Raw genomic sequence first — 24401 nt, forward strand, 5'->3', positions numbered from 1 at the left:
CTCTTCAAAAAGCCATGACCTCAGCCCCGGTTTAGGCTTCAGATACATTGTACCTTTGAAGAACTACATTGTTTCTATTTCTACGTGTTGGGGCAAAAGTTGCAACCTTCCATGACAAATAAGCGCCACAAAAAGGAGATCAAAAGTACTAAAAATGCCACAGAGTAGGAATGACAAACAGCAGCACATCAGCAGTCTTCCGGCTTGACATGAGACAAGCTGCCTTCCAGTTTGCTGCATTAGTCTAGAGTTTCATTTACTATGAAGTAATATATTTCCAAGAGACTCAAACGTTGTATATCAGATTATATAAAGTAATCCCCGAATCCTGTCCATGCACCCAATTACTGCATATAACAATGGTGAGGAGCCTGCCCTTCTATTAGGTAGCGTGGGGAATTGCTGCAAAAAAGCGTCTTTCACTCTGGAAGTCTCAGTTGGGCAGATTCGTCAATGTATTCATATCAGTTTTCTGCTGTAGATCTCGATGACAGCGGGTCTGAGGGCCCCTTCACGCAAGCATATGCGCAAAAATGCTCGCCTAAGCGCAACACATTTATGCTGTGAACGAAATGCTTTTGCGTGCACATTGGCACGTCACTGTACTTTTTGGGCTTGCAGGGCCAGTTCACATGATCGCGGGACACCCCCTCCCCACACCGTGATTTAAAGGGCTATTGCACGAGAGCTAGTATTGTTGTCTCACTCACAAAGCAGCCAGCAGGGGGGGGGGGGGGGGGGGAGAAGGCTGCAGGAGATTTCTCTCCTCGCGCTCCCCCACCCTTCTCTATTGACTTAACATAGCGGCTGTTCACTACTGAACGGCTGCTATTTACACTGAGCGATCAGTGTTCAGCTCATCATCCATCGTTTATGCAGCAAAAACGATGGATGATGAGCTGATCACTGATCGTTCAGTGTAAATAGCAGCCGTTCAGCACTCAACATCCGCTATGTTAAAGGGGTTGTCCTGCGAAAGCAAGTGGGGTTATACACTTCTGTATGGCCATATTAATGCACTTTGTAATGTACATCGTGCATTAAATATGAGCCATACAGAAGTTATTCACTTACCTGTTCCGTTGCTAGCGTCCTCGTCTCCATGGTGCCGTCTAATTTCAGCGTCTAATCGCCCGATTAGACGCGCTTGCGCAGTCCGTTCTTCTCCCTGGTGAATGGGGCCGCTCGTGCCTGAGAGCTGGTCCTCGTAGCTCCGCCCCGTCACGTGTGCCGATTCCAGCCAATCAGGAGGCTGGAATCGGCAATGGACCGCACAGAGCCCACGGTGCACCATGGGAGAAGACCCGTGGTGCATCGTGGGTGAAGATCCCGGCGGCCATCTTAGTAAGGTAAGGAAGAAGTCGCCGCAGCGCGGGGATTCGGGTAAGTACTAAACGTTTTTTTTTTTAACACATGCATTGGGTTTGTCTCGCACCGAACAGGGGGCCTATTGAATAAAAAAAAAACCCGTTTTGGCGCGGGACAACCCCTTTAAGTCAATGGTGAGGAGCAGGGGAGCGCAAGGAGAGAAATCGCTTACTGCCACCCTGCTGTGAGCCAGCGATACTAGCTCCCGTGCAGCAGCACCAGAGTGAGTATGTTGGGAATGAGTGTTGGTGATCATTTGCCCAACATTCGTCCAGTCTAAATGGGCCTTTAGGATAGCTCTTTGTGCTAGTTAGTTTACCCTTTTATTTACATTACAATGGCCTTTGTGGTGTTAATGTAAGAGAACAATAGCCTTTTAAATGACTTAAGATAACTTGTTGCAGAAAGTTATAAAAGACAAGTTTAACTCTTGCTACATCTGCACTTGTTGCACAGATGACACATTTATATTAAAACGGAACGTACCCTCCTCCACTGATTATGTGAGAGTCGGTGATGACAAAGCGACAGACATCTTCCTGATGACCCAAGAACACTGCAAAGGGTCTTTTGTGAAGTCCGTGTCTATGGCCATGCAGCTGGTGTGCTCGGATTTCTTCAGCCTGAGTAAAATATAACACGTCCCCATCGACTTGTAACCAGGGCATCAAACTAAAGGACATAAGAAGAGAAGTGTAATTATAGACTGAGAGTGATCAGAAAGACAAGGAAAATAAAATATTACCATACTTATATGTTCCGGAACATCCTTAGGATATTTAACTTTCTAGTTGGTGATGTTTGACCTGTACTACCCAAACTGATCATAAAAATAGAGGGGCAAAGGTCCCTTTAGTAGTGAAATGTAAGTGAAGGGGGTGTATTGCAATTCCCTACACAGTAGGTGGCCACGGTGCCGCTGTGTAGGAAAATACTGCAGGTTCGGCAGTGCATAACGGGCCCATTCTTCCTAAGGACTGGTGGGGGGGGGGGGGGGGTCCAGTACAGGCACTGCACATGGCACTATAGGAGGGCTCGTTTCTGGCACTGTATGGAGAGGACATAGTGTATGGCAATACATGAAGACAACGTAATACACCTCAGCTGCTATACATCCTTCCTTTGAACAAAATGTGATTTGTCCCAGCAAGAGAAACCAAGCAATCTTGTTGCTATGATACCTTTTTAATGAGTAGAAAAATAAAAACATACTTAAATAGTCCACTGATAAAAGATGTGGTTTTATGGTCCCTGAATTAGTGTTAGGGGGTCACCAGTCCAGAGTGTTATCTGTGCTATAGGTGTCTCAAACTTCTTTATTATCCTTTTGAACATGAACACAGAAATTCATAAAAAAGGGGTTATCCCAAAATCTACAGGGAATAACTTTATGACTGGTGGGATTTCACCGATAAGACTTCCACCTATCCCGAGAAGATGGATCCTTTCCTCCTCACTGTGGGCTTATTGCACTCCCCGCAGTGAGAACGAGACTGAACGAAGTGGCTGTTGCGTGTTTTCGCAGTGCTGCTCCATTCGCTTTCAATAGGACTGCCGGAGATAACCAAGTACAAGCGCTCGGCAATTTCCGTCATTGAAATGCATGCCCTGCTAGGGAGAAGTAACCCCACAATGATGAGAGAAAAGGGGACATCCCGTTCTCAGGATGAGACCCCCACAGATCATAAAGTTATCGCCTATCCCATGGAAAGGGCAAACTTTAGATTTTGGGATTACCCTTTAAGTCAGCAAGTGACATAAAGCCGTTGCTTTGTCTTCAGAAAATAGGTTCTGCAGCAGCTGTGGTGTGAAAGAAGGACTAACGACCTCCCTAATATAAGGTCTCCCCTCCGAGTTCCCTGATCTGTACCGGTTTGCAGTTTCACTGAATTGTAATGAAACTTCTAATATCCTCAGTAATTTATAGCAGGGAACACAATCTGTATTATAGAGCCGGCAGCGAGGACACAGGACCACAACATTTTAGCAGGTTACGCTTTGGCTGAATGCTTGATTTTAATCCCAAGAGGTGTGAAACCACAAATCCTGCTTCTACTGCGCAGGACAATGATTTGGGTAAAAGAGCGCAGGTGAATAAATACCACAAACCACAGAGATGTTTTTAATCCTCCTCCTCTGGATTTGGTTTATAGCATCCTTGGCGCTCTAGGATTTCTGAACTATGTACCGCAGCACGGCATCAGACGAGGAGCGAGCGGGCGCTCGGGGTCCTATGTACTTCTCCTCTGAGCTGCATGGACAGAGATACGTCAGCTGAGGTCTTCACAAACGGTAGGTTACTAATAACGGCAACTTTGTATCTTCTTGCGCTTTCTTGTCTAGATTTCAGTTGGAGAGAACGCTTGCATCAGGTCTTACTCCAACCCATTTCTGGGAAAGCTGAGTGACAATCAACATGTCCACCAGCTGGGTTTACCATGCTTTTTGAAAATCCTGAACGGTAGTCCGGCCTATCTTGCAAAATGGAAATATATATAGGCAGATATGTCCATTCAGTCCAGACGCAACAGAATATTTTTGCCAAGCACCTTTCTGCAATTCCACAGCACAATCTGCCGATATCTTGGCGTATCTTACCCCTATACCAGGCTGATGTCTCGGCGTATCTCACCCCTATACCAGGCTGATGTCTCGGCGTATCTCACCCCTATATCAGGCTTATATCTCGACGTATCTCACCCCTATATCAGGCTTGATATCTCGGCGTATCTCACCCCTATATCAGGCTTGATATCTCGGCGTATCTCACCCCTATATCAGGCTTGATATCTCGGCGTATCTCACCCCTATATCAGGTTGATATCTCGGCGTATCTCACCCCTATATCAGGCTTGATATCTCGGCGTATCTCACCCCTATATCAGGCTTGATATCTCGGCGTATCTCACCCCTATATCAGGCTTGATATCTCGGCGTATCTCACCCCTATATAAGGCTTGATATCTCGGCGTATCTCACCCCTATATAAGGCTTGATATCTCGGCGTATCTCACCCCTATATCAGGCTTGATATCTCGGCGTATCTCACCCCTATATCAGGCTGATATCTCGGCGTATCTCACCCCTATATCAGGCTTGATATCTCGGCGTATCTCACCCCTATATCAGGCTGATATCTCGGCGTATCTCACCCCTATATCAGGCTTGATATCTCGGCGTATCTCACCCCTATATCAGGCTGATATCTCGGCGTATCTCACCCCTATATCAGGCTGATATCTCGGCGTATCTCACCCCTATATCAGGCTGATATCTCGGCGTATCTCACCCCTATATCAGGCTGATATCTCGGCGTATCTCACCCCTATATCTCGGCGTATCTCACCCCTATATCAGGCTGATATCTTGGCGTATCTTACCCCTATATCAGGCTGATATCTTGGCATATCTCACCCCTGTTTCAGGGCGATATCTCGGCATAGCTCACCTCTATTTTAGGGCGATATCTCGGCGTAGCTCACCCTTATACATTGGCAAAATGAAATCAACTGCAAATATTCCTGGCACTTCTGCCACAGAGTGACTGTTGTGGATGGGAAGTCAGCGGCGTGCTTGTTGTTCCACACGGAAAATTTCCACTTGATGCGGATGGCGATTTATACTGTAGAATCCGCACCGCAGATCTGCCACGTGTGAACTTACCTTTAACCCCCTAAGGACCAGAGTGCTTCGCTCCTTTTAGGGATTGTACAGATGTTGCTGGTTTATGGTTTTATTTTTGTTCTTGGGCTGCCAAAATCTCGCTATTTTTTTTGTCACATGTAGTGTTGCGTTTTTATCCTTTTTTCATTAAAATTTTTTTCAATTTTGTTTTTCATACTTCTTTATTTTTAAAGTTAGTATATTTACATTATAATAAAGTCCAGGAAGGGGTTTCCCATTTGGATTCAGACATTTTATACAATTTGTATAATCTCGGATTACAGGGTCACAGGTCAGCAGTTCAGGTTAGCGTGACCGGTGAGTCATTGTGTTTTTTACTTATTTTTTAACGTCTTGGTCGTGACATCATATAATGCCTCTAGTGGATATGGTTGGGTCACACAGAGCGGAAATCTAGCGGAATGTCCGCAATGGGACCGTGCTGAAATTCAGCGAGATTTCCGCAGCTGAAGTCCCGCAGGTTTTGGTGCAGGTTGTTCCGCTGCGGCCATCTCTCCCCATAGGGAGGAGAGAGCCACCAGGGGAAAAAGAGATATAATTGACATGTTGCGGATTTAAATTCTGAGCGGCATGCCACTTTCAGCGCGGCTTGGCCGCAACGGACTATTTGCAGCGTGAGGACGAGATTTTAACAAATCTTGTCCAATTTGCTGGTTAATCTCTGGCTTAAAATTGCCGTTGGAATTTCTGAGCAGAAAGTCTGCACGGAGATTCCGCGTCAATTCCGCCCCGTGTGATTCCAGCCTAGCTTGGGCCAACATAGGAACATCCATAGGAGCGCCAGTCACAGGGAAAACATCCTCCTATAGTGAGATCAGTCACTAGGAGATTTGGTCTGCGGTCTGCTAAGACTCAGCCGCTCAGCCATGCCGGGGGTCGCCGGCGATCACGTGATTGCGAGGATCGAATAGAGTAAATGGCCCTGCCACTCCCTTTATTCACTAAATAATACTCATGTAGCCTACAAAGGAGGAGGTAGAAGCGGTCTTCTCATCTGGGTCCTCGATGGTCTCCAACAGCTGGGCTACCATATTTCAACCATCGTCTGCGTGTAAATTTATGCCCCTTGGTCCTTAACGGATTACTGGTACCCTATTGGCTGTCACCAAGCTTTCCTAACCAGAGATGGAACTTAGAAATAAGTGAGCAATTTAAAGGGGCTGTCCACTCAGGTCAGCCCCTGCCTACACGTCCTATAGGAAAGGAGTTGTCCTGATTGGTGAAGCCCCTTTAACAGAAGGACAACTCAAGGATGTCTATTTACTGGCGATGTTTCTTGAACTGATCGGTATTTTGTAATTCAATTCTGCAGATGGCAAACAAGTCGCTGGACTTTATATTCATCGGTGACTCATCAATAAGTTTTTGGCTTGTCGATTATGCTGGCCGGTGCGGAGAATAATGATTCTAACTAACGAGCCCCAAAAATTGTACTACAATCCGATGTAGTAAGACTGTAAAAGAAGCAAGCGATTAAAGAACTCTTTCCATATGTAAGCATCTTCTCCGTCCAGCTTATATTTCATCTCTTTAATGATCGGCATGATTAATAAAAAGTCTGTATTTCAGGGCAGGAAACGAGATCCTGTAATGTTCCCCTGTGTGTTCGGACTCCGGCACTGGTCACCCTTTAGGCATTCCTACAGTTAACGCCAGGCGTCTAGATTCTCAATGACAGGAGAGTCATTTCCCGGCGAACTCTGTCATCACACGCAGATGATTATGAAGCGGCAGAGGCAGGGGATGTTTTATGGGACAGCAGTTCCTGCTCGCACACATTTATCTTTGCTCGCAGAACAACAGGTACAAAGCCACCAGCTCCACAAGCCTTGGGATGTTGTTGATTTTTTTTTTTTACCCTTTCCTTAATTGCACCATATATCACTAAGGTAGATCTGTGAAAGTCTACATTGTGTTACGTGCCGCCTTATACTTAACTGCAAAATGTCTTATTTATTTCCCATTTTGCATTCCTTATTCTGGTGAAGACACCCGCCTCCTCAGCAGCCGGACTACAAAAGCCTCCGCTGTCAATAGAGTTCTCAGATCATGTGAATAGATTGCACCTATATATCAAAGCTGTGTGTAAATATGGCTCCCCGTGGAGATAAGCTGAACTTTAAAACTGATTTATTAAGGACATTACTTCACAGAACATCAGCTTTAAAATAGGTCGCCATTTAAAAGATTATCTGGGTGATACCGGCAGATAGATGAGGCGTGCTATTAAAATATACGCCGCAGTGTAGTGTAATTACAAAGCTTTAATAATCAGCTCTTTTCATATACCCTATCAGAGCATATTGATGTCATAGTGGGGGTCCGCCACCGAAGCCTCTCCGCTCTATGAAGGCAAAGTTAATAAGCAGTGAAACTGTCGGACCCAGTCCATCCAACACACAGACAAGCATTCATTGGATGGCTATATGTAATACCACATTTGCCCTGTAGTGGCCACTGCAGTGAAAATGAGCAATGAGCATCTGACGGTAACGTCAGCCGATTGCCCCAGCGGGGCTCGTGATGAGACAACCCCTTTAACAATAGGTATGCTCTGATTACATTTGGATTCTGCCTCTAAAACCAGAAATCACAGATAAGCTGCATATTTCTACTGCGGATTCAGTCCTGTAAATGTGCAAAATCTGTGTGCGGAGATTCCGAGGCGATTCAGCGCAGATCCACGTCAAGTCCAAATCCAAAATCGGAAATTATACCCATTGATAGAAGTAAATTTGCATGCGGAGCCGCAGCAAAATATGTGGAAGAATTACATAGCATAGCCACGGATTTCTGCCCTGGTTTTAAAAGTGGAATCTGTGTGGAAGAATCCATGTGGGATTCAGCCATGTGAACATGCCCCAACAGTAATATCTAGACGCAAGGGTGTTTTTTAATGATTTTAATTAAAAAAAAAAACTGTTTTTACGTGTAGCTGTGATCTAACAGTATGGAGCGACGCTCTGTAAGCGTGCCTCCTGCTCTGGCAGGCTTTGAGCTGTCCTTTTACTACGCTGCTTGTCTGAATCCTCCTGCATCGTCCTTATTCCTGCTGCTTCTATTATATCTGAATGGCCATCATACTATATTTACGCTGCAGCAACTGCTGAAGGAAAAATGCCTATTTGGCCGCGGCATGCCCTGGCAAAATCAGCTGTTTGCCGGGGGGAATCATGAGCTGTATCTGGCACAATCAAGCTGATTGCCGGGGGAGTCATGAGCCATACATGGAACAATCAGCTGATTGCTGGGGAAGTCATGAGCCGTACCTGGCACAATCAGCTGATTGCTGGGGAAGTCATGAGCCGTACCTGGAACAATCAGCTGATTGCTGGGGAAGTCATGAGCCGTACCTGGAACAATCAGCTGATTGCTGGGGAAGTCATGAGCCGTACCTGGAACAATCAGCTGCTTGCCGGGGGGAATCATGAGCTGTATCTGGCACAATCAAGCTGATTGCCGGGGGAGTCATGAGCTGTATCTGGCACAATCAGCTGCTTGCCGGGGGGAATCATGAGCTGTATCTGGCACAATCAAGCTGATTGCCGGGGGAGTCATGAGCCATACCTGGAACAATCAGCTGATTGCTGGGGAAGTCATGAGGCGTACCTGGAACAATCAGCTGCTTGCCGGGGGAGTCATGAGCCGTACCTGGCACAATCAGCTGATTGCTGGGGAAGTCATGAGCCGTACCTGGAACAATCAGCTGCTTGCCGGGGGAGTCATGAGCCGTACCTGGAACAATCAGCTGCTTGCCGGGGGAGTCATGAGCCGTACCTGGAACAATCAGCTGCTTGCCGGGGGGAATCATGAGCTGTATCTAGCACAATCAAGCTGATTGCCGGGGGAGTCATGAGCCATACATGGAACAATCAGCTGATTGCCGGGGGAGTCATGAGCCGTACCTGAAACAATCAGCTGATCGCATGAGGGTCCACATAGTCTGTGATGGGACAGTCCCATTAACCCCTTGATGATGATGCTCTTGTTTCCCTCTTTTCTTCATTTCTGTTTTTTCCTCCACATGTGGGATCAGGTGTATTTTTCAATAGTATTATTTAATGTACCATATAATGTACTAAAAACAAACATTTCTGAGTGGAGGGAAATGGGGGGAAAAAAAAACACAATTCCTCCCTTTTTCGGTGAGTCTTGTTTTTTTCGGGATACATACTGCAGCAAAAATGACAAAACTTTATTCTGTGGGTCAGTACAAGTACGACAACACCAAATTTATACTTTTCCTTTTTTGCTATATTACTTTTAAAAATTAAATATCTTTTAAAAAATAACAAATGCCGCCATCTTCTGACAGCCATGACTTTTTTATTTTACCATCAACATAGTTGTGCGAGGGCTAATTTTCTGCAGGCCATTCTGTAGCTTCAATTGCTACACATTTGCAGTACATACAACTTTTTGATCACTTTTTTCTTGCAGACAGGGTAACTTAGAAAAGAAAAAGCGCAATCCTAGTGTTGTGTCTTTTTTTTCCTTATTAAAATTACCGTCCACCGTGTGGGATAAATAACGTTCCGATAGGCAGCCATGGCTCGATAGGCAATAAGTAATGGCAGCCCCGCGGGTCTTCAGAAGTCCGCAGGCTACTATGGCAACAGAATGGCACAACGCAATCTCACTGCGGGAGGGCCGTTCAGGACTTCCAAATACCAATTGGGGCAATTAAAGGGTTAAAAGCCATGATCAGCATTCACACTGATAATGGCTGCGGCAGGCAGATGCCAACGATTATCGCTCAGTGTAAATGCATGCCCCAACTGAATGCCGAATTAGTTTCTGCATGCATAACACTGAGCGATGGATTGGCCAGTGTAAACAGGTAGCCGTTTGCTTATGAATGACTGCCTGCTTACTATGAATAGAGGCGGGTGGGAACGACCTCCGGCCCCCTCAGCCTCCATTCATAAAAGCACAGGAACCATTATCGCTTCGACATCCTGTAGGGCCTCTGTGCCCGACTGATCAGCCTGTGTAAAAGCACCTTAAGTCTTGGGAAAATTCCTTTAAGGGATTGCTAAATTATACAATTCTGTATTACAATCTTCACCTGCGAGAGCTACAAACGAGGTCCTGTCCTCTGGCACGAGTTGGCTCCATTGTCACTAAAGTTGATATTTTTCAGTTAACGAGGACACAATGCAATTACCATCTACGCAATTTTGTATTAATGACCAAGACGAAAATCTAATAAAATAACTTGGGTGAAACTCAAAAGTACAATAAAAAGTCTAAGATGCCAGCAATTCACATTACAAATATAGACTATAAAGAGGAGTCACTTGCTTGCGTTTCCACTTGAGTAGGATATCCCGCCGACAACGTCCATTTTTCCAGTTTTGAGAAACCCGTACTCTTTCCTTCACAGGAATTCCAGAAGCCCTGCAGACAAAGACCGGTGTTATTCCTCAAATCCTCCTCTGAAAAGGGCTTTGGTTTACATAAGGAATTAGACCATTTTGCCTGTCCAACTTCAAGGAAAAGTAAAGCTATGGTACATTTTCCTATAGCAAGACAGTTCAAGCTGTTAAAAACGTCAGTATGTAGTAAGAGCCAAGAAGAAGAAGAAACTACCTATAAAAAACAAAGCAATAAGCAGAAAAAAAGCTGCAACACAATAAAGATGTTATATAGTAGAACCATATACAATTAATACATCACCAACGGCCGCCACGGACGACATATGGAAACGAGCGTATATTTACATTAGTGCCGCAGACACATCGCCCTCCGATCACACAATAGAGGGTCAAAAATCAGTTAAGGTGAGTTTAGGCGGAACGTTTTGTTCCAAAAATCGTTCAAACGAAGGAAAATGAACGATAATCATTCAGTTTAAACGCAGCCAACGATGAACGAGGATCGGGCGCTTCTCGCTCGTGGTTAAGTTTTAGTCTGAATAAAAATAATCAACGCATTGCCTTCTCATTGTGTTTAAACTCTGAGCAAATGGGAAGATAGAACAATATCTCTGCTGCCTTCCAATAGGTGGCGCTGCAGTGTTATTGTTCCATCTTCCCTATTTGCATATTTCCTAGAGGAGCATGGATGGCCATATAAGTCTTCTATGTACTCTCCCTAAGGAGAAGCAATACCCTTCCCGACCCACATAGGCATGTGTAAATGGGAAGATGGAACAATATCTCTGCTGCCTTCCAATGGGTGGCGCTGCAGTGTTATTGTTCCATCTTCCCTATTTGCATATTTCCCAGAGGAGCATGGATGGCCTTATAAGTCTTCTATGTGCTCTCCCTAAGGAGAAGCAATACCCTTCCCGACCCACATAGGCATGTGTAAATGGGAAGATGGAACAATATCTCTGCTGCCTTCCAATAGGTGGCGCTGCAGAGTTATTGTTCCATCTTCCCTATTTGCATATTTCCCGGAGGAGCATGGATGGCCTTATAAGTCTTGTATGTGCTCTCCCTAAGGAGAAGCGATACCCTTCCCGATCCACATAGGGTCGGGAACTACTTTGTTGGGAATCAGATGCATATGGAGGACAATGTCACGCAGGCCAAGACTCAGAGCACACAAACTATGTAGTCGGGAGAGTCAAAAGACCAATTCAGCTTTGGTACATGTGTATGTAGGTATGAAAAGAGCAATAATGGATACGAGGCAACTACGGACAAACATGGGCATAAGAGATCCAGGTTTACGAGTGTGATATCGGTCTGAGCTTTTCCTGCGAGTGCAATGCGTTTTGCGAGAAAAATTCATTGCATCTCTGCATGTGCGATTTTTACTTGCATGAAAATCACATGTTCTTTCAATAAGGACAAAAAATAAAAATCACATTGCGCACACGCATGGTAATCGCACGATGCAGTGGTTTTTTCTTGCTCCCATAGAACGTAATGAACGATATTGCCATGTAATTGCATCTGGGCGGTGTTGATTAAGCGCCCATACACCACAATGGCTTTCTCAAGTCAAAATAGCACATTCTGCGTTCTTTTTTGCACTTGCGTATTACGCAATGCTTACACGCAAATGAGAGCGAAACAGCGTGAGGCAATGTATTTGATTGCCTGCGAGTTACCAACTATGAAGCGTGGACATGACGTACAGAATACGCAATAATCTCATGCTCGTGTGAGCCCGGACTAAGTATTATTTCTTTACATTCAATGCTTCAGGAGACTTCTGTTCGTCCGGGGTCACACGGGCGTATGATCACCACGTATTACGCGGGCGCTGTACGTTCATGTGACACGTAGTACCCTGCAGGCAATCAACTGCATTGCCTTAGAGTGGTTTCACATGGGTGATAAAATTGCGTGATGCAAGAGTAAAAAACGCAGAATTAAGGAACCAATGGTTTCCTTCACATTTACGATGTTTTCACTCATGCAACGTTGCGGGGAGGGGGGGGGGGGAATCGCGGCCTGTCCTATCTTTCTACATTTTGTGGTTTTTTTACCTCTCCGGTTTCCCTATGTAGCCTTCTTTTTAATCGCGTGGCAAAGAACGAACTTGCGATTTTTTTGCAATGCAATGCGTTTTTAATATTAGAAAGTCCAATTGACTTTCGCACTAAAAAAAATAAAAAAATCACAGCACTTTCGCGAGAAAAAAACGCAAGTGGCAGCAATGTTTTGGTGATAAAAAGCAGCGCTGACGCTCAAAAACCGTGGAGAAAAAATGGTGACGTTTCCCTCAATTTTCTTGCAGCGATATCGCCATCGCCCGTGTGAAACTAGCCTTACTCGGTTCCATTCTGCTGCGTGTATACACACACGATAGTGCCCCTTATTGTTCTCTATGGTCGCGTTCTATACGCTTACCCATACGTAATTACCTTGACAGCGGTACAATTTTGCCACCATGCGTACGCCGGTTCACCGACGGCTCCACAGCCGTAATACGCTGCGTTCTCCACGCAGCGTTTATGGCCGGCCTGATCAAAATGACATGGGGTTCAAAGAAAAAAAAAAGTGCAAGCAAATCCAAGAACCACCAAGTAGTAAAAGGAAGACCAAAGTCAATTATTCTAGGAGGTAGTAAAAAAAAAAAAAAAAAAAAAAGGAAAAAGCCAGAAGAATAGCGGGGCCTAAAGCTGGCAGCCCATTAGCGAGGGCTTTGGGAGGAGAGGCCCGATGAAGACCGATTAGCCCCGTGTATATAAACATCACACCTAGCTGTTAATACATGTAGGAATCTCTAACCTGGCCTCGGGGCCTGCCTAAATCTCCATTTTCCCAGCCCTTTCTCAAAGCCCAGGGCTCATTTTTCTCTCCTCTCTCTCTTCTGCATCTTCCGGCACTTAGAGACCATTATAATTTGACTGCATTCCTGGGCATCTGACCTGTTTTAAACAAAACAAAAAGCAAAGCTTTTCGATCATTTAAATCTTCGCCGGCGCTTGGCCTATGATCAGCAAAGCTAGACCGGAGAATAATTTAGAGGTCTTACAACCGCTCTGCTGAGGAAGGATTCCAGAAATTAAAAAGAAGTAATAATTGTGTTGGTTCCCAGCAGAAACAACCCTGCAGACGTATCCCAAAGAATAGCTCAGTCCCTGTGTGCCATTAAATCCAACGTACACACAATACGTCCCCCCACCTATATATCAATAACTGCACTTGTGCTGAACTTTATGGCTGGGGCTCGGAAAACTCAGCGCAAAAACAAAGGCAATGGAGCGGAACGTCCCCAATGGAATATAGATGCCAAAATGGATCAGAAAGTAACAATCGCAGGCTGAAGAAGTAATTGGGGAGAAGAAGAAGAAAAAAAAACTGTTTTCAGCATTCAAGTAAATTGGTTACCCAAACAGAGCATGCCATAGCACAGAAACAGACCACACAGCGTGCTAGTCTCAACGCGACCGGGCCTGGAACGTTCATGCTTGTAAGGACGGACGGATGGGGCGAAGGCAGGGTGGATGCAGACGGGGGAAAGTTACAGGAAGGATACAAATATATACTTGCTGAAAGAAAAATAAACAAAAAACATTTGAAACTTTTTTTTATTTTTTTTTGGACATGCTCATTAGGACCCAATCGCACAGGTGTTTTTCCCGTCTGTGCGCTGTTCCGTATTTGCTACTAACTGGATACAGACAGCCCTGTTAAAAGTAAAACCGGGGTGTTTACATAGGGGTGTTTAAAGTCATAAAGTGTCAAATACGCCTACTCACACCAACGGGTCGGATTCTGCTTCGGACGACCTGCGAGTGATCGTGGAAATAAATTGGGAACTGGCGAAAGTCCATGCCTTGCAATGCCAGCGTACTAGCACGTATGGTTCGCACAGAATCCGCAATTCACATGCGGACAGGTGAGACCGGCCTGAGAGCCGTTTACATGGAACGAGCATGATTACTCATTCAATCTTCGGAGCACAAACAAAAAATGGTTCAGCGTTAAACATGGCCGACAACCGCGCAATAATCCGTTTGCTTATCGCTCTTCCTTCATTTTATGCAGGCATAAAACTCGTTGTCCATCGCCTCTCAGTCGTTGCGTGTAAAAGGATATTGTTCAATGGTTTGCCAACCAAGCTCAGGAATCTCCAAACTCCCGACAGACCAACGATGGACTGAACAAGCCGAACCCACAAAAATTAGGAAGTAGTATGAACGATAATCCGCCCATGTAAATGGGAGTCGTTCAATTTGTTTAACTGTTCCAACAAATAAGTGCTCCGTGTAAAAGGACCCTAAAAATCCCTTCAAATGCCAACCAGCGTGGATTTAAGATCCGTGTGCCAAAAATGATTATTTCATGTCTGTATTACAACCCTTTAGCCAACCCACTTGTGCAGTTACATTGTTAAGTGCTCTGTGCTTCAATTTGTCCCCTCAATGAAGGATTGAGGGGGCTAATCTCTAACCCTTCAACCCCTCAGTGACCAAGCTTTTTATTTTTTTTCTATTTTCGTTTTTTCCTCCCCCACTTTTAAAAAAGTGTAACTCCTTTATTTATCCATCAATCTAACTGCATGAGGGCTTGTTTTTTTGTGGGATGAGTTGTATTTTTCAATGGTACTATTAAGTATACCATATAACGTACTGAAAAACTTTTTAAAAGTTCTAGGTGGCGAGAAATGGAAAAAAAAATGACACTCGGCCATCTTTCAGTGCGTCTTGTTTCTATGGCGCACAAACTGCAACAAAAATAACATGATAACTTTATTGTATGGGTCATTATTACGATACCAAACTTGTATAGTTTTTTTTTTTTGCTGTACTGCTTGTATTTTTTTTTTTAAAGATATTTAATTTTTTAAAATTATTTTCTGTCACCATCTTCTGCGCACAATAGCTTTTTTATTTTTCCGTCGACATAGTTGTTTGAGGGCTCACTTGGTGCGGTACATTCTGTAGTTTCCGTTGGTACCATTTTTGAATACATACGACTTTTTGATCGCTTTTTCTGACATTTTTTCCTGGAGAAAGGGTGACCAAAAAAAGCGCATTTCTGGCATTTCACAGAATTGACAACAGCATTTAAAGGCCACACGGCTGTTACATCAGGGGTGTCAGCTGTTTCTTACAGCTGACATCCGCAGGCATGGAGGGAGGTCGCAGCACGATCTCCATCCATACATGTCCTGCAGCTGCAGGACGTAAAAACACTATAGGGCAGTCACTAAGGGGTTAAATAGACACCAAGAACTCACCTCTTAGAATCTAGCCTAAGGGATCAGCCTCAACCACTATTTTAACAACTGAACCCAGTGCCAGATCACCAAATAGGCAGAGTAGGCACCGGCCTATGGGCCCTGCAGACTAATATAGATTTAATTTCAAAAGCTTTCTGAAATTGTTTCCAAAAGATTGGGGAAAAAATGAATCAACTCAAAAAAAAACAACAACTTTACCTTAAAGACTTTCTAGAGATAAATAATGTGTACATTTACATTAAATAAGTTAACCACCTAAACGGAACCTGTCATCATGTTTGAACCCCTTATAAACTACGTAAAGGGGCTCAAAGGTGATGGAACAGGGTGTAGTACAGGGAGCTTATTTCATACATAGAGACGAATGGAAGAGGTGTGCCGAAAACGTCAACCCAATGGAACATGCAGACTTCACGGGGGCACAGCGCTGGAAACCGGCGCTCCATTTCATATGAAACACAGTTCCCGGACTCCCCTTCCATCAACTTAGAGCCCCGTAATTTATGGGGCTCCAGCGTGATGACAGGTTCCCTTTAAAGCACATAACCCACAGACATCAGGTTCACATTACAGTTTGAGTTCAGATCCTAATAGAATATTTGTGAGTAGAAGCTTCGAGATGATGATATATAGCCGACGTCTCCATCCGTTAGAACGACGTTCGATTAGCTTCACCGTCTAATTTCTACCGTAACATAGCAATAATAAAATTGGTTTATTCAAATTGTTGGTTGGTAAAATTAAAAAACCTTCAGGAGATCATTTGTGAAGTATGAGGGGGGGGGGGGAAGCTTGAGATTTCAACCCCTTGGGGCCTCCGCTGGGTTTAATCCGGCACTGACTGACCAAGCACTTATCTCTTCATTGCATATGGGGCACATTGACTGATTGTTTTACGACCAAATTTTGCTAAAGCATGGATTTGCGCAAACATTTTTGACTTTTTCTTCAGTCTACGTTGGTCCTGCCCCTTTTCCCAAAAAAGTGGGCAGGGCTTGTCAGAAGAGGCGTGACCAACAGATTTAACTATAATTTATGCCAAAAATTTATTTTACTTAAATTATGTCAAAAATGTATGTCTAGTTGGCAAACATTTCTCAGAAGGGGCACGAACCCACCGGGAATGTGACGAATACATTAAGAGGCCTGCACCTATTCAGCGCATCGTACTAATCCCAGTGTCGGAGATGTTAGGCTTAGTAAATTTCCCTTATGGTTCCCTGCAAGATCTGGATTTGCTTGCTTGTATTTTTTCCGTCAGTTTTTTGTCCTAAGCTCCAGAATCCAGCCTTGCCTAGTACAAAGACATTTGGGGATTAATCAATAACCTGCATAGATGCAATGTGGGATACAGGACATTTTCCTGAAGTAGGTAACTTCATTGTATGAAAAATATGTAACAAAACAATGAGGAGTTGAGGGGAGTCTTCAAATTAAGGATTTCCTCTCTAACTTGGCCCGTACAGCAGAAGAAATGCAATATCCCTTGCGAGCTCCAGGTTCCAGCTGCAGGAAGGAGCTGTAATGAAGGCTCACAAGTCCGCAACCAACCTAACTTTTACAGTCAGTTTATCTATCCCACACAAAACGTCTGACTTTTTGAAGACTGCATGAATGCATGAGGGATTAAGGCTGACTCCGGCATAGACCCTCCCAAAGCAATTGTGATGTTCAGACAGCGGTATGGCCAGCCTGGGGAAATAACCCCCCACGATGTGACACACACATTACATACAGCATAGCTGCACCTCCTGGAGAAGTAACTCCTCGGAATGGGACTCACACATTACATACAGCATAACTGAACCTCCTGGAGGAGTAACCCCTTGGAATGGGACTCACACATTACATACAGCATAACTGAACCTCCTGGAGGAGTAACCCCTCGGAATGGGACTCACACATTACATACAGCATAGCTGAACCTCCTGGAGGAGTAACCCTTGGAATGGGACTCACACATTACATACAGCATAGCTGAACCTCCTGGAGGAGTAACCCCTCGGAATGGGACTCACACATTACATACAGCATAGCTGAACCTCCTGGAGGAGTAACCCTTGGAATGGGACTCACACATTACATACAGCATAGCTGAACCTCCTGGAGGAGTAACCTCTTGAAATGGGACTCACACATTACATACAGTATAGCTAAACCTCCTGGAGGAGTAACCCCTTGGTATGGGACTCACACATTACATACAGCATAACTGAACCTCCTGGAGGAGTAACCCTTGGAATGGGACTCACACATTACATACAGCATAGCTGAACCTCCTGGAGGAGTAACCTCTTGGAATGGGACCCACACATTACATACAGTATAGCTAAACCTCCTGGAGGAGTAACCCCTTGGTATGGGACTCACACATTACATACAGCATAGCTGAACCTCCTGGAGGAGTAACCCCTTGGTATGGGACTCACACATTACATACAGCATAGCTGAACCTCCTGGAGGAGTAACCTCTTGGAATGGGACTCACACATTACATACAGTATAGCTTTACCTCCTAGAGAAGTAACCCCTGGGAATGGGACCCACACATTACATACAGCATACCTGCACCTCCTGGATAAGTAACCCCTCGGAATGGGACTCACACATTACATACAGCATAGCTGCATCTCCTGGAGGGGGAACCCCTTGGAATGGGACTCACACATTACATACAGCATAGCTGAACCTCCTGAAGAAGTAACCCCTCGGAATGGGGCTCGCACATTACATACAGCATAGCTGACCCTTCTGGAGAAGTAACTCCTTGGAAAGGGGCTCACACATTACATACAGAATAGCTGACTCTCTTGAAAAAGTAACCCCCCAGAATGGGGCTCGCACATTACATACAGCATAGCTGACCCTTCTGGAGAAGTAACCCCTCGGAATGGGACTCACACATTACATACAGCATAGCTGAACCTAATTGTACATAATTATATAATAAATTGTAGCATTTTAAGAATTTTATAATTCATTACCTTTCTTTTTTTCAATTTTAGCCGTGTTTTCAACTGTACAAAAAAAAAGTGTTGACTTAAAAACAGGCAAGCAGGTGAGCTGCCACAATCCAATCTTACAGGGAACCTGCCAAAAGCACCATAAGGCTGGGTTCCCACTGAGCGTAAATCCTGCAGAATGACCGCAGCGGAACCGCACGGAAATACTGCAAGATTTCCGCGCCGGAAATGCAGCTTCAAAACCCATGGGGGTTTTGAAGCGGCTTCGCTGCCTGTAATCCGCTGCGACCATCTCTCACCATAGAGAGGAGAGATGGCCGCAGCGGAGACGTCGCTAAAATTGTCAGGCCACACCTTTGATCTCAGCGCGGCATGTTAGTTTCAGTGCGGCTGTGCTGCAACGGCTTCTCCGCAGTGTTTGGACGAGATTTTTGCAAATCTCGTCGACTTTGCTGCTTTATTCCAGGATAAAAGTTGCCGTCAGAATTTCCGTGCAGAAAGCCCACACAGAAATTCCGCCCAGTGGGAAACCAACCTACATCAACTTTCTGGTCCCCACCGCCGGAGAACAGCAAATGCCGAAAATCTGACTCTGTTCAGAGTGCAATGCACAAAAGTTTAAGGGAGAGCGCACTCATGGGACTCTAAAAACAGTCAGATTTACAGGCCATCAGCCGACCTCAAAGGAGGACGCCACTGGATAGCGGGAACGTATAAAAAAATAAAGCGCCTGGCTCCCTGTCACGTCCCCTAATAGCAGAACAACTTAGTCTAGGGTGCTTTCAGACGGGACGATTATAATAATTACCATATATACACTCGAGTATTAGCCTAGTCAATAAGTTTTACCACAAAAAAACTGATAAAACTTATTGACTCGACTATAAGCCGAGCTATACTCCAGTATATACTAGGTAAAGAAAAATGCAATACTCGCCTCCCAGGCAGTGTCTTTGTCCCCAGCACGATGCTCTTACCGGCGGTGCGGCAAGTTGCTTGGGAATTCTCCCCACTATCATCTCCCTGCTCGGCTTTGAATTCCACCGCTGTCAGCGCTGTGTAAGTAAGTGCTGTGACTGGATCGTTCGCCAGCCAATCACAGCTGGCGCTCGATAAACCAATCACAGCCATTCAGTGATGTCATCCACTGAGTAATCGAGCGCCGACTGTGATTGGCTGGCGCTCTATCCAATCAGAGCGCTTACTTACACAGCGCTGATGGTGGGAAAATTCAAAGCTGAGCAGGGAGAGGACAGCAGGGAGAATTCTCAAGCAGCTTGCCGCACTGCTAGGAAGACCATCGCACCAGAGACGCAGACGCAGGCTAGGAGGTGATTATTGCTGTTTTTTTGTTGGTTTTTTTTACCTCACTCGCATATGCCGACAGGGCTTTTTCAGCATTAAAGAATGTGCTGAAAAATGGGGGGGGGGCATGGCCTAGGACATGGAGCTGTAGGTAGCACCTGTCCAGAGCTCCCGCTAAACCCCGGCTACAACTGTGCCTACATCGCATGCACGGACACAGCACTGCTCCCATGGGACGCATAAAGAAGCAGGGAGACCAGGGGACGCCGGAGATTGAAGAAACAGGCCCGCTGGACGTGTACCTGGCTCATCTGCCGAGGCGGCCGGCCGGCACGGAGGTCCCCAAGATGGCGCCGCCGCTCAGGGAAGTGGGAGGAGCCTCACGTCCGCTCCCAGCCGAGCCGCTCCAGACGGCCGCACGGTACTCTCCCCCAGCGCAGGGCAGCAACATAAGCCCTATAGACCCCCGACACCAGCGGAACTTATCCCCGCAGCCCCAGAAACAGAGCAAGCTGGCCAGTAGCCTCCCGCGGCAGGCCCCGCCCACCTCATCCGGCGCCATACCCAAGAAGGGGCCAGCAACCAGGGCTCTCAGAGGGGGCTCCCTAGACACCCCAGCACAGACAGAACCAGCAAGGGAGACAAGAGAAGTGCCTCTCGGACTCGGGGACCGCAGCCGCTGCCTAGAGACACCCTGAGCCAGAAGAGAAAGGGCACAGGCCCCCAAGCAAAAGAGCAGAGAAGCTGCACACCCCTGGACACGGCAGACCAAGGGACAATCCCCCCCAGCCAAACGCCAGAGATGACAAGCTGCGATAACAGGCCCCCAAGCGCACGCTCCGGCTATGATGGCCCAGACGAGCAGCTCTCCGAGTCTCCCGAAAGCACCTCGCCTTCCATCTCGACACCACCATTAAAGGGGGCAGGATCCCAGGTCCATGCCAAAGCGACCTTGCTGACAGATTCAGAAGAAGACGAAGCCGCCGATGACGGAGAATGGGACTGGAAAGCTCATCTAAAGAGCATCCCTACAAGAAACGTAGTCGACGCACTACTGAAAAGGGCAACTAGCTCACAAATGCAAGCCATTGAAGCCCTGCAAGCAGACATAAAACACATAGGATACAGAGTCGCTGAATCGGAAGAAACACAAATCCAGATGCAGTCACAGCTCACTGAACACCACAGAATCCTACAAGACCATTCCTCGCAAATCTCCAATATTCTAACCCAGCTCGACGATATTGAAAACCGCAACAGAAGGAACAATATCCGAATAAGAGGCCTGAGCGAGGAAATAGAACCAGCCCAACTAGAGAAATGGGCTACAAAAAGTTTTGGCGACATCCTCAATAGACCCGAAAACAACCCAGTGGAGATCGACAGGATCCACAGATCCTTGGGGCCCAGGAGTACCGACCCAGCAAGACCCCGTGAATCCATTTCTACAGAGACAAAGAGGAGCTCCTCAGAAGAATCCGGGAATGGGGCCCCTTAATCTGCAAGGACACTAACCTCTTATTACTGCCCGACTTATCTAGAAGAACCCTGCAGCTCCGCAAAGCGCTGAAGCCTATACTGACGGCGCTAAAAGAAAGAAACATCCCCTACCGTTGGGGATTTCCCTTTCAGCTCCACGCTGGAAGAGACGGGCGTTCAGCTACATTTAGGGGTCTGGGCGACCTCCCAAAAGTTTCTGGCCAAACTGGAACTTCCAATGTTAGCCATACCTGAATGGCCCAAAGTCGACGCACCAGATCCGCAGCCCCCAAGAGAACAATGGCACCTGGTCAGCCCAAATAGGAACCGCTAGCCAGAGAGAGCGGAATTCCTCCTCCTTAGGCCCTATGCGCCTACTGCCTGCGACAGCAGCCTCCCGATGGAGAACTTGTCGTTAAAATCCGTGGATGCCTTGAATCATACCCCTCTGTGGGTTCAGCATTAGAAGCCGGGGTATGGGGGGAGCCGAGGTCTGGTGTTCGGGTCCAGCTTCCCCCATACTAGGCCAGCAGCACGAGTTGCTGCAATCTAGTTTTTCACTTTTTGCCCTTTCTGTTTTGCTTTTTCTCCTTTTTTCCGCAGCTCTATCAGCTGTGTGATGTTTGTATTCGGAGACGGGATTTTCCCTGGCCTAAGATCCCGACTCAACATGAGAATAGTTCTAATTGTTACCAATCTTTGCTCTCACCTTTCCCTTTTCTGGATTCTCCCCTTCTCTAAACTTTCCTTCCCTAGGTTCCCCCATCCTACAACCACGAGGCTGTCTCCTCAACAGTGTTGGCGATGTCTCCCCAAGGGTAAGCAATGGCTCCTGTGACAATAAGCTCTTACAACACGAGAGGCCTAAACAGCCCCGGGAAAAGAAACCAGATTTTATATAATCTCCACAAAAAGAAGATCATGATTGCCTTGTTCCAAGAAACCCACTACACCACCGCAAGCACACCCGCATGTCACAACCGCTTCTACCCAAACTGGTTTCATGCCCCCCACCCCGACCGTAAAGTTGGAGGTGTCTCCATAGCCTTTCACAAATCCTTTAAGCCACAGATCCTAGCGTTAGAGAAGGAGGGCGAGGGGAGGTACCTATTCCTGAAAATTAAGATATTAAACGACACTTTTACCCTCGCTAACTTTTATTTCCCTAACCAGGGCCAGGTTCTCTTCGGCACCAGAGCTCTCCGGAGATTGTCAGAGTTCGCAGAAAACACGACCATCATAGCCGGAGGCGACTTCAACATGGTCCTAGATCCACACCTGGACACCTCCTCAGGGCGCTCCTCAGTCTCGCTCTCGGCCATCCGCAGACTCAAGAAACACCTGGTGAGTCTACACCTAGTCGACCTGTGGAGATCTCTCCACCCGGCCGATAGGGACTATAGCTGCCATACGCGGGTCTACAACTCGTACAGCAGAATCGATTACATCTTTATCACACACAAATTGTTAAATGGGGCCCCTAAATGCTCCATAGGGAATTTCCTCTGGTCCGACCATGCCCCAGTACTAGCCAAACTTAATCCAATAAAGCAGGACTACAGAGGATTTAATTGGAAATTAAATGACAATTTACTTAAAGATTTCATCTGCATGGACGACATCACCAAAACAATCACCACCTTCTTAGAGACCCACACAGCAGATACAACCCCTGCGCCACTCAAATGGGAGGCACTAAAATGCACCCTGAGAGGAGTCTTTATCTCGCACGGCTCGAGGCTTAAAAAAGAACGGTCACATAGACTCAAACAGCTATTCCGTGATTTAGAGTCCCGCGAAACAGCCAACAAAGCACAGAGGTCAGAAGCCCTACTAACAGACATCATAAATATCAGGCACGAGATCCTGGCCATACTCGATCAGAACACCCTGAACGCAAGGGACAGATTTCGGGCGGGGCAATACGAGTACGGCAATAAGAGTGGTAGGTGGTTGGCTAGGGCATTGCGTCCCCAGACTCCCCAAACAAACATCTTGTCCATCCGTACCCCCTCAGGAATCGAGGTGTGCGCTCCTAGTGAGATCCTAGAAACCTTTAGGGGTTACTACTCCAAGCTTTACAACATACCCCACCAGGGGGAGACGGATGGACAAACGCATGAGTCTACAGCGCAGTACCTGCATCTTCATACACGCACCACTATCTCAGGGGCTGACTCTGAAGCACTTGAGAGTGATTTGTCGCCCTCAGAACTCTCTCAGGTTCTGAGAGACCTGAAACTGGGGAAGAGTCCGGGCCCGGACGGATTCACACCAAGGTTTTACAAACTACTGGGAGGACAGATATCAGAACTTATGCTGTCCGCCTTTAACGCCGTCACTAAGGGTTGCCCGTTCCCTCCTCAGGCCCTGCAAGCCAACATAGCTGTGATCCTGAAGCCTGGAAGGGACCCTCTCTCATGTAAAAGCTATAGACCCATCTCCCTCATTAATAGTGACCTTAAAATATTTTCCAAAATGCTGGCCAATAGGTTAAATCCTCTTATCCCATCCCTTATCCATATTGATCAAGTTGGATTTGTCACGGGAAGGGAGGCCAGAGAGAACACGATAAAAACATTATCACTGATTAATAAAGCTCGGAGATCCCATACCCCACTGTGCCTTCTCGCAGTAGACGCAGAGAAGGCCTTTGACAGGGTGAGATGGTCCTTCCTGGAACAGGTGTTGAGGGAGGTGGGTCTGGGCCCGAGGACCCTTTCCTGGATCATGGCCCTATACAGCAACCCCTCTGCGCGTATCAGAGTGAATGGTCTTCTGTCTGAGCCCTTTCAAATCCGGAATGGGACCAGACAGGGCTGCCCCCTTTCCCCACTCCTATACATTCTAGCGATGGAACCGCTGGCAGCAGCCCTAAGGAGCAACCCTGACATTCGGGGGATGCCAGGTGGAGGCGGAGAACAAAAAATCTCCATTTTTGCAGACGACCTG

At 46.3% G+C, this 24401-nt stretch overlaps 1 protein-coding gene across 2 annotated transcripts in view; it reads right to left on the reverse strand.

Annotated features, from left to right (window-relative positions):
- FBXW4 (F-box and WD repeat domain containing 4) overlaps positions 1–24401 on the reverse strand; it is a 168656-nt gene that overhangs the window by 117583 nt on the left and 26672 nt on the right. For both annotated transcript variants that reach the window (XM_066600955.1, XM_066600954.1), the window contains exons 2-3: positions 10357–10452; positions 1855–2040 (exon numbers count right to left, since the gene is read on the reverse strand). In XM_066600955.1, the coding sequence (XP_066457052.1) occupies positions 1855–2040; positions 10357–10452 (282 nt within the window). The remainder of the gene's footprint in view (positions 1–1854; positions 2041–10356; positions 10453–24401) is intronic.

This window comes from Eleutherodactylus coqui, chromosome 4, assembly GCF_035609145.1.
Source record: "Eleutherodactylus coqui strain aEleCoq1 chromosome 4, aEleCoq1.hap1, whole genome shotgun sequence".
NCBI classification, from domain to species: domain Eukaryota; kingdom Metazoa; phylum Chordata; class Amphibia; order Anura; family Eleutherodactylidae; genus Eleutherodactylus; species Eleutherodactylus coqui.